The sequence below is a fragment of the Hyaena hyaena genome, unplaced genomic scaffold (genome assembly GCF_003009895.1).
Source record: "Hyaena hyaena isolate Hyena2069 unplaced genomic scaffold, ASM300989v1 scaffold_990, whole genome shotgun sequence".
NCBI classification, from domain to species: domain Eukaryota; kingdom Metazoa; phylum Chordata; class Mammalia; order Carnivora; family Hyaenidae; genus Hyaena; species Hyaena hyaena.
The window spans coordinates 180,212-195,511 of NW_024081616.1; the positions used below are offsets into that span (position 1 = coordinate 180,212).

Consider the following 15,300-nt stretch of genomic DNA (forward strand, 5'->3'; position numbering starts at 1 on the left):
TTATTTATCCCTTCTGGGACTCCATTTCCCAATCTATAAAATAGAGATATAGCCACTTCCTTCAGAGGATCATCATGAGGATTAAGTGAATTACTACATGTCAAACACTTACACTAGCACCTGGGACGTCGTAAACTCTCAGGCAGTGTTAGCTCTTACCAACTTCTTTCTCACTTGCCTTAAACCATTACTCTTTCTTCAAGCTATTCTTTCCTCAAGCTGAAACTTGAAAGGTCTGAAAGATCACAAATCCATTAACCACAGAAGCTTGTCATTTTCAAAGCACTTCAACCTGTAGTTTTGATTTGTTCTTCACAACACTCTGCGGGAAGATCAGCAGGTATCTTCTCATTTAAAGAGAAAACTAAAATAGGCATAATGCTTTGGGCAGCATATTGACCACATTGAAGAATCCGTTGAAGTTGAGAATAGGACTCAGGGTCCCGACCTCTACTACCATCTACTTTATGGTCTGGAAGCCAAGGTCTGCAAGCTCCACTCCTTTGGCTGAATCATCCACTGAGTAGCTGCTACATGAAGAAACTGCCCCCGAGTTGCCTCACCTCCGTGGGAATTACCTGGCTGTGTGTGGCTTTCCTCACTAAATAGCTGGTGATTTTAGGCAAATTATTTCACATTATATGGTGATAATCAGTGTCTCCCTCATAAGGTGACAACAGGTCAAATGAGATAATCTAGGTAAAGCTGTAAACACGGTGTCTTCATTTAAGAAGTGCTTGATCAATGTTAGCCCTGAAAATCATTAGGTAGAAGGCAGGTAGAAGGTGATACTGGGTCTTTACATGGAGGAAGCTTTTACAGATCCTCTACTAAGAGGCACACAGGAAGCACTTGTCTCCTTGCAGTCTGTGGAGATGAGTGAACCAAATTATTATCAGCTTTGATGATAGGTGTGTCCATTTTATCACATTCATTACTTTTTAAAACGATATGCCATATTGTTAACTGGGTGTTATTTTGTGCGTTGGTGTGGGGTCTAGTTTTGGGTTTCTTCATTTTTTGTTTGGTTTAGTTTGGTCTTTCAAACCTTGAGTATAAACTACAAACTTTTGTTTGCAAACAGCTTCATCTGCAGTATTTGTGTGTAGTAAATGAACTGTATTTCTATATGAATTCCATTAGCTCAATAAATGTAGAATAAAGTGATCAGTTATAATTCAAAAGCCTCTTAGAAAACAGCATGGGCTTTTCAGTTACATGGTGGCGATCTGGTTTTAAGAATTAGAATCAGGCATGAAAGTGTGTTAGCTGATTGGCTGATAACTTTTAAAACATGAGACAAGATTTTTTAAAATATCTATGTTACTTTATCTACCAGCTTTCTTTTTTTAAGCTTTCTGCAAATTACCATGGCTTGTTTTAGATTAGTTATATTATACTATAAATATGTCCAGATGTTTTTGTTATTCTGTAATTTGTTGAGTTTTGGCTGAAGACTTGCTTAGATTTTTTCCCCCCTTGTAGTGATTGATTTCAAAGTTAGTGCTATGTTTTGACTTGTTGTTGGATTTTTTTTAGCTGATTAGAAAAGAGCCAACAATGATTCTCTAAGCTGGAGAGATACAGCAGCTCTTAGAAAGAGAGGCACAATTATTTAATTTAATTTGGACTCACTTCAGCAAGATAATAGCTAGAACATTGTAGATCATCACTAAAAAAATATAAATAAATTTGTTAAGTAAATTATTTAAATCAATTAAAGAAGTACAACGGCTACATTTCAGTAAACGTTTGGATCTATGCTTAATCCAATAATGCCGCTGACTACCTGCTCCATGTCAGGTCTGGGGAAACGTTCAGAGTCTGCCTTGGGAGATAGATCATCTCGGAGGGGAAAGGAAAGCAAAGCATGTTTCCTTAGGATTAATATATAACAGATTTTCCCTTTTGTGCCTTCTGTTTTTCAGAGATCTATCTTACAACCTGCTGGAAGATTTACCCAGTTTTTCAGTCTGCCAAAAGCTTCAGAAAATGTACGTCTATAAGAGTTTCTAAGTCACTTAGCAAAGAACAAGAGCCAAAACTCACATTTCTAGGGGTCACTGGTTTGCTTGCCCTGTAGGTCACTGGGGAGACATTTGGTGTTTTCCCTTTTTATACACACAAGGTGTGATGGTGTAGGATGCCTACTAAGTTAGGAAACACAGATAATATTATTTTTCTATGCATTGTACTGTAAGCAATGCTTTTACTACGCTTTTTGTTTTTCTCCCCTCCTATAACAAACTTGGTGTTATAAGAACCGGGTTTATTTGAGCTTTGGAATTTTTCTAAGATTACATATCCAATGAATAGCGTGACTTTTTTGTTTGTTTGTTTTGTTTTATATAGTTTACGGTCAAGTTGGTTTCCATATAACAGCCACTGCTCATCCCAAGAAGTGCCATTACTTTTAAATACGGGAAGGACTTGGTGTTTGTTCCACAAGTCATCTTTAGAAAGTGCCGTATTTGTCATATTTGAGGTCCTACTGATGTTACTTCCACATGAAACATGTTAACATTCTTATCGTCAAATTGCCTCCTCCACAAAACATCAGCCTTATTGCTTTTTTTTTCATGTTTATTTTTTTTTCAAGAGAGAGGAAGAAAGCGTGTGCACGAACCAGAGAAGGGCAGAGAGAGGGAGAGAGAAAATCTTAAGCAGGCTCTGTGCCATCTGCTCAGAGCCCAGTGAGGGGCTCGATCTCAGGACCAGGAGATCATGACCTGAACTGAAATCAACAGTTGGATGCTTAACTGACTGAGCTCCCCAGGTGCTCCAGCGTATTGTGAAGTATGCTTTACAGTCATACTTCGGTTTTGATCAAAACAATATTAACCATCTGGCATGCCTAGGTGGTCGTGATTTCCACTCAGGTCATGATCTCACAGTTTTTGCATGATCGAGCCTGGCATCAGGCTCTGTGCTGACAGTGAGAGCCTTGCTTGGGATTCCCTCCCTGTTCTTTCCCTCTCTCTCAACCCCTCTCCCACCCTCTCTCAATTTCTCTCAAAATAAGTAAATAAACTTTAAAAAAAGAAAGCAATATTAGGCATGTGTCCTTTTCTGAATTTTTCTCTGAATGCCTTTCAGTGAATAAGAGAGAAAAAGAAAAGCAAAACTGTCTTTAAAAGGTAAGGATTTGACTCTCTTGAAGCCCCCCCAAAAAATACTAAAATGGCTCCGAAGGCAGAGCCAGGCACCAAGTGATTGAATGATGATGGCATTTGGAATATAGTTTTACATCCACCCAAAAGAACTCGTTGCTCTGAAAGCAAGGCAATACTTAAGTGTATAAATTGGAATGTTCTTCTTTAAACAAAACAAAAAAATTTTAATCAGTCACTTGACTGTCACATTTCATGTGTTCCTTTGATTGAGGGCAGGTAATTCCTCTGTAGAAGTTCTCTGAAGACTAATCTTTGAAACCAGTGACTTTGAAATCAATCTTTGGAACTCTGTCGTTTCAGAGACCTGCGACATAATGAAATCTTTGAAATTAAAGTTGACACTTTCCAGCAGTTGCTCAGCCTCCGAGCTCTGTGAGTACTGCCTCCCAGCACCTTTCCCAGCCACAGATCACTTTCTTTCTCTATCTGGTCTTCCCCAATATTTTCTTTCTGCTGTCTGCTAGTATCATTGGAGCTTTGTGCCTATATTTGCTACAAAAGGGCAAGTATCTTGCTCATGATACTTTCCAGGAATATATTCAAAAGTAGTAAATTTGTAGTCTGCTTTCTGACATGAAGCTTGGATAAAGAGGAAGAAGGCCAAGCTGTTGAATCACCTACGAAATGTGTTTCTGTCAGCAGCCTAGAGTTGGTAGGGATTTTCCACACAGAAATGGAATGACTACACAACACTGCCTGCCCATTCGTTTTTTCTGGGGCAACAGGTTTCAGTATGTGTCTCAAAGTGCTTCAGAATCATCACGGGGCCACTGTCAAGAGTCCAGATTCCAGGTCCTCAACCTGCCTCAGGAGTTAGAATCCCTGAGGTGGGTCCTGATGATCTGCATTTTAACAAGCACACTAAGGTTTGAGCACAGCTGCCCTGGAAAATGCTTCTGTTGATCAGATGAGTAAGAATTGTAAATATAGTATCTAATTCCATTTTATGAGTGAAAGCACCATATATTAACCATAAACTTAAAAAAGGAAACTTTGGTAACAGATTGTTTTCTGTGTCAGTTAAATCTTTTTCATCTCAAAACTGAGTTTCAGTGTAATTGTGATGAATAATGACAATATGAAATGTGTTTTTTATAACTTTTTAAATGTTTTATTTGTTTTTGAGAGACAGAGAGAGAGAGACAGAGCGAGCAGGGAAGGGTCAGAGAAAGAGGGAGACACAGAATCCGAAGACAGGCTCCAGGCTCTGAGCTGTCAGCACAGAGCTCGACACGGAGCTTGAACCCACGAACTGTGAGATCATGACCTGAGTCAAAGTCGGACGCTTAACCAACTGAGCCACCCAGGCGTCCCCAATATGGAATGTTTAAACTTTGGTATATTTTGGTAAAACTCCCTTTTACCGTCAAGTTTTTCTTTTTCTTTTTTTCTTCAATGTTTATTTTTGAGAGAAAGAGTCAGACCGTGAGTAGGTGAGGGGCAGAGAGAGAGGGAGACACAATCTGAAGCAGGCTCCAGCTGCTGTCAGCACAGACACAGGGCTCGAACTCAGGAGCCATGAGATCATGACCTGAGCAAAGTTAGACACTTAACCACTTAACTAACTGAGCCACCCAGCCACCCCCTAAAGTTTTTCTTAATGCTTAAGAGACTATTCCTTTGTAAAATAATACCATTCCTCAAAACATTTTAAATTTACCTTTAAGAATCTTCTTCTTCTTCTAAAAGTGTACCTTGAAAACTATCTTGTTCTGAATTTAAGTATGTTGCCCTTTCCTTACTTTTCCTTTTTATCAACTTGTGAAGTTCTTCTACTTTTTTTTTAATAAATGTAAAACAAAAAATATATTACCTACTTTCATTACCTGCCTTTTTCATCCAGTTGGAATTCTGAATGTTTCCAAAGTTCAGTTCCATTTTTTTTAAATTTCTTTATAGTTTATTGTCAAGTTGGTTTCCATATAACACAACACCCGGTGCTTATCCCAACAAGTGCCCTCCTCAGTGCCCATCACCCATTTTCCCCTCTCCACCCCCCCATGAACCTTCAGTTTGTTCTCAGTATTTTTAAGCGTCTCTTATGGTTTGCCTCCCTCCCTCTCCTTAACTATTTTTTTCCCTTCGTCTCCCCCATGGTCCTCTGTTAAGTTTCTTCTCTTCCATGTATGAGTGAAAACTTATGGTGTCTAGCCTTCTCTGCCTGACTTATTTCACTTAGCATAACACCCTCGAGTTCCCTTATATGCCCCCATGCATCAGCACTCCTGTATCCTTTGGGTAGGGTCAGTTCCATTTTAAAATGCTGAAATAGTTGATAACACTCTATTATGTCATTGAATTTGCTAATAGAGTAGAACTTAAATGTTGTCACCAAAAAAAAAGTTTTTTCATATGCATGTGAAATAAAAGGCTGATCTGTAATGATATCAAAAGAATGGGATCCTGAAAGCTGCGTGTCTGGGTGCCCCTGAGTTCCTCTGGCCCCTTAGACTTCATATCCATCACTCGCCCACCTCTGCCAGCTCCAGTTCATCGCCTCTTCTGCCACTGACCCATCATTCGTCTCCACTCATCCATCCCATTCTCTAAAGAGAATCTTTCTGAAACAGAAATCTAATCATGGCACTTGCCCTGCTTCAAGGATCTTTTTAGTCACCTATTGTCTTCAAACCCACACCAGATTTCCCAGCACTGCCTTCAAAATCTGACCCCGACCTCCTCACTCTCACCCGTGCCTTCTCGGTCCCCTGACACATGGTGGCCATTTCCCTGGTTCTTGTTGCCCATCGGATTCCTCTCCACCCTTGACTCACCTCCTGCCCATGCCGTAAAAGCAGGATCTCCTGCGAGCCCACTCCACTCTGATGCATTTTGCGCACTTTCTGCTACAGGACTCAACACTCAACACTGCCACAGGAAGACTATGCCCTGCCCCAAAATGACAAGAACTTTTTCATCTTCTTATCCCCAGGGTCAAGTGGAGTGGCTCTCTCATTATTTACTTAAGAATTCCAAACGTGTTCTGAGCAAAAGTTCAAGTTCTCTTGATGTTGGTCAGCTTGAGTTTGAATTCCAGCTCCTGAGATTATTTTGTGACTTTGAGCAAGTCATTTAATACTCTGTGCCTTTCTCTGCACCAGTAAAGTGGGATTAATGACAATACCTACTGCTTAGAGTTCTGTTAAGGGTTATACGTGTAAAAAAAAAAACAACTCATAACCAAACTTGGCACATGGTAAATATGCAATAGTATCATGGTGATGGTTGTTGTTGTCATTATTACAGCAAGTATATATCATTTTAAGATCTATCAGTAAGAGTCTTGGCAGGAAACAGATTTCATCCCAAATGGTAAGACTGAGGCTAACGGGACACAGGTACAGAGAAGAGATGCTGTGGTTGAGGAAGCGTACAGCTGCCACCAGACAAGATTCCATAATGGAGAAAGAGTACAGGTGCCCAAGTTCTCTCTCCTGAGCTTCTGGCTGCAAACAGTTGGGAGCCACTGGGCACGCAGACTGCAGGGTCAGCCCCAGGCACAGAACAGGGTAGGAGAGTGGAAGTGGCTCCTCCCCTGGTGGCTGTGAAGATTCCAGCACACAGGTCTACTAACATGAGTGGAATTACAGTCCTTTGAACACACAAGTCCTCCCATATTTGCTTTAAATCCAGTCAAATTGCCATAAAGCTGCACGGCAAGACTTGGCCTACATTCCTGATATTCCCCTCTCTGAAGCTCCCTGGGGAACCCATGTTCTTCTCACAGCCACCAGAGACTCACTGATGGCATGACTTGTTTCCCTCACTGGTCAGATGTTTTATGAGCAGCTCAGGAGTAAACCATCTCCTTGCTCAATCACCCAACCCCCATCTGTGGCTCTCCCTCTCCTTCCCTGCCATATCCTTCCCTTGTCAGCCAAATTTTTTTCTGTTCTGAGAGCAGAGATGGATCAAAATAAAAAGTTTCCATGGGACGCCTGGGTGGCTCAGTCGGTTAAGTGTCTGACTTCAGCTCAGGTCATGATCTCGCAGTTGGTGAGTTCAGGCCCTGTATCAGGCTCTGTGCCAACAGCTCAGAACCTGCAGCCTGCTTCGGATTCTGTGTCTCCCTCTCTCTCTGCCCCTCTCTGACTTGTGCTCTGTCTCTCTCTCAAAAATAAATAAACATTTAAATTTATTTTTAATTAAAAAATAAAAGTTTCCAGTTTTACCCAGTTTAAGGAGACTTTCAAAGGAATATACATGTTCTGCAAATACCATTTATCCAAAGATAACTCAAGAGGCCCAGTGCTTTAAATAACTCATTTGTGTTAGAGAAAAGTTGATTGTGATCACTTTCAATTTCCTCAAATGTCTACACTTTAGTTAGACTTATTAGTTAGGCATTTTAAAAATACAAGTTTTAAGTTCATTGCTCCTTTTTGGAAATGTGGAAGTTCTTATTCTTGCTGAATCATCTACATTTCAGTGTGTGTGTGTGTGTGTGTGTGTGTGTGTTGAGTGAATTTTATTTCTCCATAAATTATAGGTTTTCTGTTATCAAAGGATTTTATTTCCAACATATTAGCACCCTTTTTTATTTATGTTGCTGTTAAGAATTTAAATGTGCATCTCCTTTACTAGGAATTTTTTTTTAATGTTTATTTATTTTTGAGAGAGAGAGAAAGAGAGAGAGAACATAAAAAGGGAGAGGCATAGAGAGAAGGACACACGGAATCCAAAGCAGGCTCCTGGCTCTGAGCTGTCAGTACAGAACCAGACATGGGGCTCAAACTCACGAACCAGGAGATCATGACCTGAGCTGGAGGTGGATGCTTAACCAACTGAGCCACCCAGGTGCCCCTTTAAAAGAAATTTAAAAAATAAAAAACCTTCTCTGTGTGGAGCCTGGGTCACTCAGTTGGTTAAGCATCCAACTTCAGCTCAGGTTATGACCTATGGCTCAAGTCATGATCTCACGGTTCATGTTTTCAAGCCCCATGTTAGGCTCTGCACTAACAGCACAGAGCCTGCTTGGGATTCTCTCTCTCCCTCTTTCTGCCCCTCCCCTGCTCTTTGTCTCTCTCTCTCTCTCCCTCAGAATAAATAAATAAATATTTAATTTAAAAAAAACCTTCTCTCTGTTTCTTTTATGGCCTGACATACCTGACAATGTACACAAAATGTTGTTGAGTTTCATTACATTTCCAGGGACATTTTATGCACTTCACGTTTACTTGCTTGTCAGAGGAGCCTCAGAAGTTCCTGTCTCTTACTGCTCCTCTACCCCCACCCATCTCAGAAACACCCTAATAAAATTTTACAAGCATGTTCAAGTCACCTTTTTCATAAGCAGAGAAATAAAATCTAAATCCACCTGAATGATTTCTCCTAGATTAATTTAAAACAAGATTGATTTCAAGTTCACCCTTTCGTCATTTTATACTATTAATATCTTTATCTATTTGATAATTGTTTTACCCTAAATGGAAGTTAAATTTTGGTAGAAGAATGAATATATGTGGTAACACTTCATGCAATCTTTTTAAAAACATCATCCTGTCATTTGCCTTATATATATACTTTTTTTTTTAAATAGGAATTTGGCTTGGAACAAAATTGCCGTTATTCATCCCAATGCCTTTTCCACTTTGCCCTCTCTAAGAAAGCTGTGAGTATCTCCATGACTTGTTTATGGCGTATTTTAAGGAATTGGGAGCCACTTAACTTCCTCACAAATGTCGGTGTTGCTGAAGAAGCCGCAGCGCACTGATTGCTGAGTCCTCGGCTCTCTCTCGGCGCTGGAGGGGGTCAGACGCAGGGGGAGCCCCTGCCCCTCCAAGGCCACGTGGGCCCTGTCTGCGCATTTGAAGAGCTGGGTGACAGCTGGTTCTGGTTATTGAGGTGAAATTTTCCATTTTCGCCGAGCAGTCAGGTACACAAAATGTACACAAAAGTGGAAAAAGATGTCATTTCAGTCCCAAAGGGCTTTCGTTTTCCTTTTGCCCTCCTAAGAGAAAGCTTTGCTGTCCCGCCTTTCCTCGGAGGCCTCTGAACCCCTTGTCTCCCCTCTCCCGTGTCTAACAGAGAAAGAAGGAGCTGGTCAGATGGAAGTTAAGGGGAGGAAAAAGAATAAACCCAAAAGCATCTTCTGCCTCAGTCAACATCTCTTTTCAAATTAGGTGTAGCACCTCTACGGATTTTTGATGTCCTCGCCTGGCAAAATAAAGCTTATTATAGAAATTACAATTTGGATGTGATTAAGACCTCTTCGCCCTGCAATTCTGATTCTAAATAGACATGTTATCAGGAGCTAAACCCAAAATGGTTATTTTTACCATGGAGGGTACGGACCCTGCTTAGAAGTTTTTATGGGGGAGTTTAATAATCTTTAAGTTGCTTTTTTTCAACATGGACGCTTTCTGCTAACACAGACTAAAAGCCAATTGTTGTTTGATGTTTTGCAGGGACCTATCGTCCAACCTCCTGTCGTCTTTTCCTGTAACTGGGTTACATGGTTTAACTCACTTAAAATTAACAGGAAATCATGCCTTACAGAGCTTGATATCATCTGAAAACTTTCCAGAACTCAAGTGAGTTTGTCATTAAAACTAATAAGATACATTTGTGGTCATGCGAAATAATAGACGTGTTATAGTAGTTTTCGAAATTTATGAGGTCAAAGAACTCTTTTGAATTGCATTTCATGCCCTCAAGCCCCCCACCCCTGGGGCATTGTTAGGACAAGCCCTGAAGGCAGAGAATGTCTTCCTGACCACATTTCCGTTCTTTCTCGAAGATGCCTCCCAGAATCATAGTGTTCATGGGAAGAGTTGGAAAACCATTGATCCATGAGATATAAACTAGGATACGTAATTAAATAACATTATAATATTATTGTAGTACTGCTTACATTTCTAAATTTATCTAGCTTGTTATATGTTCTAATAAAATGTACTAAATTTGTATTTCTTTGAGGAACTAATGCTCTTTAAAACTTATTGTTAAAAAAAATCCCTTGAAGGGCTGTGTGTGTGTGTGTGTGTGTGTGTGTATCTTTATTTTTTTAATTTTTTAATGTTATATTTATTTCTGAGAGAGAGCGTGAGCAGGGGAAGGTCAGAGAGAGAGGGAGACACGGAATCTGAAGCAGGCTCCAGGCTTTGAGCTAGCCATCAGCACAGAGCCCGATGCAGGACTCGAACCCACAAACTGTGAGATCATGACCTGAACCGAAGTCTGTCGCTTAACCGACTGAGCCACCCAGGCGCCCCTATATATATTTTTTTAAACCATAGTACATTTTACATACTTTTAAAACTATAACCCCAAAAGAGAGTTTGGAAAGTAGAAGAAAGTAAAAAAAAAAACTAAAAATACCTCCTAAACAACTTTTTTTCATTTCCTTCCAGACTTTGTTTCCAGTGTATTTTTAATTGTTAGAATCACAGTACATACAGAAACTTACATCATGTTTTCCTTACTTTCCATTATGTCATACCATAAGCACTTTTTAATGGTGCTACAATTTTCCTAGCAGTCATTTTTTTAACCTTTTTATAATGGAAATTTTCAAGCACCAAAGTAGAGAAAATAATATAATATATGCATCACTCAACCTTAGCAATTATCAACATTTCATGGCGATAATTTTTAATAACTCCGTTGTTATTATAAATAGTTCTGTAATGAACATCTTTATACACATAGTTAATATTTTAGATTATTAATTAAGTCTATGAGCCAAAGACAAAATTATTGAGTGAAAGAAGATAAACACTATATTTAATAATTCATTTCTTTGAATATGTGGTTTTTGTTTGGTTTTGTTTATTTGAAGGGTTATAGAAATGCCTTATGCTTACCAGTGTTGCGCATTTGGAGTGTGTGAGAATGTCTATAAAATTTCTAATCAATGGAATAGAGACGACAATAGCAGCACAGATGACCTTCATAAGAAAGGTGCTGGAATGTTTCAAGTTCAAGGTAAGACCTGCTATGTCACAGTGATGAAATTGTATCTAGAATGGTCTTGAATAGTCATTAAACAGGTCATCTGAACTCCAGACAAGTCCCTATGTAACCAGCACAGCAAACTGGGTCTCAATCGCACTATTTTTTATTTATTTATTTATTTTGAGAGAGAGGGAGCAGAGCTGGACCCAGGGCTCAAACTCATGAACTGTGAGATCATGACCTGAGCCAAATCCAAGAGTCAGATGCTTAACCGACTGAGCCACCCAGGCGCCCCTCAATCCCACTACTTAAAAACCCCCAGAGAAAGAGAAATATCCCTTAGGATCATTCTAAAAGTTTGTTTTTGTTCTGTAAGCAATTTCTTAATACAGTACTTATAATTATAATTAGATCTCTCTTAGCATATACTGTCCTCAGAGGTAGTTCTTAATACTGATGTCAGTATTTCCATAAGATTTTAAAAGGCCCTTATCCTTCTGGATACCTTTTTTGTACATGTTTCTGAGCATATCTTCTCCAGAAGATAAAAATCCATTTTTATTCTTATGGCCTTGGAGGAGTGGACAACATAGGCATTTAGATGCCGCCATATGTCAGCAGAAAGGCTTAAGAAACCAACTTCTTATCCAACTAATTCTAAAACATTCTCCCTTCCCACCCCCCATGGGGTATCTGTCAGGAAGGTGAAATGAGATAATGTCTGTAAAGCGCTTGGCTTTCCTTGAAGTAAGACCTTACTTAAACAGACAGCAATGCACCTCCAACCACACCTGTGATAATGAGGCGGCGCCATGGCAGCCCCCACTTTCCTTTGCTGCCAGCCTTGCAAGTCTGCACATAGTCTAAACAGACTGGCTTTCCTTCCTTCGGACCCTAATGATTTGTTGATTCCCAAGCAAGTGTGTCCGTCTGATTTCGTCTGTCTGCACATTACCTTAACATTTCTTCCTGTAAACATATCAGTTTAAGGAGTGGATATTTTGGCCCTTGGCTTTTTTGTTTTAGGCGACAGCATGTGTCTTGCTCTTGTTTTTTCTTTAGTTTTTGCTCTTTCTGCTTCATCCATGCTAATTTCCACTGTATTTATTCACTCAGGAAAAAAAAAAATTAAGAGTGCCTACTATGTGCCAGAAGGTACACAATGAGAAAGGAAAACAAAATACTTCGAAGGAGTTTATTTTCAAGGGCAGCGATTCTGTATGTTAGATCACAAAACTCCGATTTTATGGATAGCTAAACTAAGCACCAAGCAGTAACTTGATTTGTCCTTTGTTCAGCAGAATTCCCCAGGAAAGACTGACACTTACTGTACCTGATTCTCCCTCTTGTGCTCAGAGAACACAGCCGAGAACATTTGCACTATAGCTATATAACTGTTAGGAAACTGGATAAAGAGAGGCCCACAACATCCCTCTAATTTAAGTTGGTGCAATTTGGGGCCATCATGAACTGCAAGGAATAAGAACAGAATGAGAGAGCTAAGTCAGGGGTTACCCTCCCTTACCCCCAGTTCGGCTGGAATACTGGGTCATAGAGTAGCTTGATTAGAACATCCAAAGGCAACTTTACAATAGACTTGCAAGAAAGCCAGAGCCCAGAGAAGAGTGGGATGTCTGGCCTTCAGTTCCCTTTGTGACATTTCATGTCTCAAGGACAGTCCGGGACTCTTTCCCTGGGAGGTGGACCCCAAAGAGAGAGCCAGAACTCACCTTTCCAGGGCTTCTCATTCCTGCAGATGAGCGTGATCTCGAAGATTTCCTGTTGGACTTTGAGGAAGACCTGAAAGCTCTTCACTCGGTGCAGTGCTCGCCTTCCCCAGGTGAGAAGGGCATCGGCACTGCCTAAGTGCAGCACCTACCACTGACTCTCAGGCCATCGATGACATAAAGGCTACACTTCCAAGCAAAATCTAGGTGCCACATTTGTGGCTCTTAAATATCCCTCCCCATGGGGACCTTTAAAATAGAAATGTTCGTTCCCTGGATTGGGTCTCTATTCATAAATAGGGTTTTTGTGAAAGACTTTTGATTCAGATTAATGAAAATTAAAGAATCAATCACGTAGTTGGAAGTATATGCAATTTTTAAAGTGATATTAGCAATTTAGCCTGAAATAGTATGCAGGAGTCTTGCTTCATGTAATCACTCATTTTTGAAAGTGATTTCTTTTGTCTTCCCTAAATAGCTATTTGATTAAAGCAAATAATAGTTTATACAGATAAGTAAAAAAAAAATAATAATAATGCTGTAAATACCGACTTCACATAACTGTCCCATTCCCAGGAACAGAATGGACCAGTTGGGAAAAAAAGACAGCTGGGAAGGGTTGATATTTTATTTTCAACAACTAGATTGTCTCTGGCTCTCAAACACCGAATATCATCAAACATCAAGACAAACCTAAGATGAAATGTTCATGAAATGCACTTTTATACTACCATTGCTTCCTCCTCTAATATTATATAGAGTGTTTCCCTGGGATTCTCTTTCTCTGCTTCCAGAACCTTTTTGAAGCATTCTGAAAAAAAAAATCATGAAAAGCCCAGGAGATCTGGCTTTTTACCTGGCCCCAACTCTGCTTTATTTGACGGATCTTAATCAAATGATTTAAATTCCCCATCTCCATTAATCTGTGTCAAGCTTCAAAACATGAGCACCTGGTGTTCCCGTTTTCACGGTAGTTAAAGAAAGTAGAGCATGCCCCAAGGGAACTGTGTGTTTCTCTAGCTGTTACCGGCCTTCCTCTTGGTGTCCTAATAAGAGAAATAAAAAGATAAATTGGCAGAAGTTGTAAGCCCTAGTTTGATACCCAATCTTTTTCTTCCTTGGACTTCCAGGACCCTTCAAACTCTGCGAATACCTATTTGGTAGCTGGCTGATCAGAATTGGAGTATGGACCATAGCGGTTTTGGCGCTTACCTGCAATGCCTTGGTGACTTCCACAGTGTTCAGAGCTCCTTTGTACATATCCTCCATAAAACTGTTAATCGGATTAATAGCAGCGGTGAACATGCTCATGGGGGTCTCCAGTGCTGTGCTGGCTGGCGTGGACGCGTTCACGTTTGGCAGCTTTGCACAGCATGGCGCGTGGTGGGAGCAGGGGTTGGGTTGTCAGGTCGTCGGGTTTTTGTCCATTTTTTCTTCAGAATCATCGGTTTTCCTGCTTACTCTGGCAGCCCTGGAGCGCGGGTTCTCTGTGAAATGCTCTGCAAAATTCGAAAGGAAAACCCCTTTCTCCAGTCTGAAAGCGATCATTCTGCTCTGTGCGGTGCTGGCCCTGACCATCGCCACGGTTCCGCTGCTGGGTGGCAGTGAGTTCAGCGCCTCCCCACTCTGCCTGCCCCTGCCCTTTGGGGAGCCCAGCACCACAGGCTACATGGTCGCTCTCGTCTTGCTCAACTCCCTCTGCTTCCTGGTGATGACCATCGCCTACACCAAGCTCTACTGCAATTTGGAAAAGGGAGACCTGGAAAATATCTGGGACTGTTCTATGGTGAAACACATCGCTCTGTTGCTCTTCACCAACTGTATCCTTTACTGCCCTGTGGCTTTCTTGTCCTTCTCCTCTTTACTAAACCTCACTTTTATCAGTCCGGAAGTCATTAAGTTTATCCTTCTGGTGATTGTCCCGCTTCCTGCATGTCTCAATCCCCTTCTCTACATCCTCTTCAATCCCCATTTCAAGGAAGATCTGGGGAGCCTAGGAAAGCAAACCCATTTCTGGACAAGATCAAGAAACCCAAGCCTGATGTCTGTTAACTCTGATGATATTGAGAAGCAGTCCTGTGACTCAACCCAAGCTTTGGTAACCTTCACCAGCGCCAGCATAGCCTACGACCTGCCTTCCAATTCTGTGTCACCACCAGCTTACCCAGTGAGCGAAAGCTGTCATCTTTCATCTGTGGCATTTGTCCCATGTCTCTAACACGTGAGAGAAAAGTTTTCAAACACTGAAAACCAAAATATATGAGATTGGGTACATCAGAACAGTAACTAAAAATAGCTGAGTGGAAACTTGTTTGTTTTTACTCTCTCTCAGTATGGAAAGAGCTGAAAACCTGTTGATACTGGAGAGTGAAAAACAAGTCTAAATGCTGCTTGTGTAATTCCTTCAGATATAAGAGATAGATCAGCTGCATTATTTAGGCAAGTCTAGATTTTAAAAAGCAGATTGAAATGTTCTAAAAAGATTCTCCATGATTTCCACCGAA

The 15,300-nt window shown here is 40.6% G+C and overlaps 1 protein-coding gene across 3 annotated transcripts in view; it reads left to right on the forward strand.

Moving 5' to 3' along the window:
- The window catches only part of LGR5 (leucine rich repeat containing G protein-coupled receptor 5), a 130,123-nt gene extending 115,109 nt beyond the window's left edge, over positions 1-15,014 (forward strand). For all 3 annotated transcript variants that reach the window (XM_039221429.1, XM_039221430.1, XM_039221431.1), the window contains 7 exons: positions 1,929-1,994; positions 3,474-3,545; positions 8,713-8,784; positions 9,581-9,706; positions 10,954-11,099; positions 12,826-12,909; positions 13,927-15,014. In XM_039221429.1, the coding sequence (XP_039077360.1) occupies positions 1,929-1,994; positions 3,474-3,545; positions 8,713-8,784; positions 9,581-9,706; positions 10,954-11,099; positions 12,826-12,909; positions 13,927-15,014 (1,654 nt within the window). The remainder of the gene's footprint in view (positions 1-1,928; positions 1,995-3,473; positions 3,546-8,712; positions 8,785-9,580; positions 9,707-10,953; positions 11,100-12,825; positions 12,910-13,926) is intronic.
- The last annotated feature ends 286 nt before the right edge of the window (positions 15,015-15,300 follow it).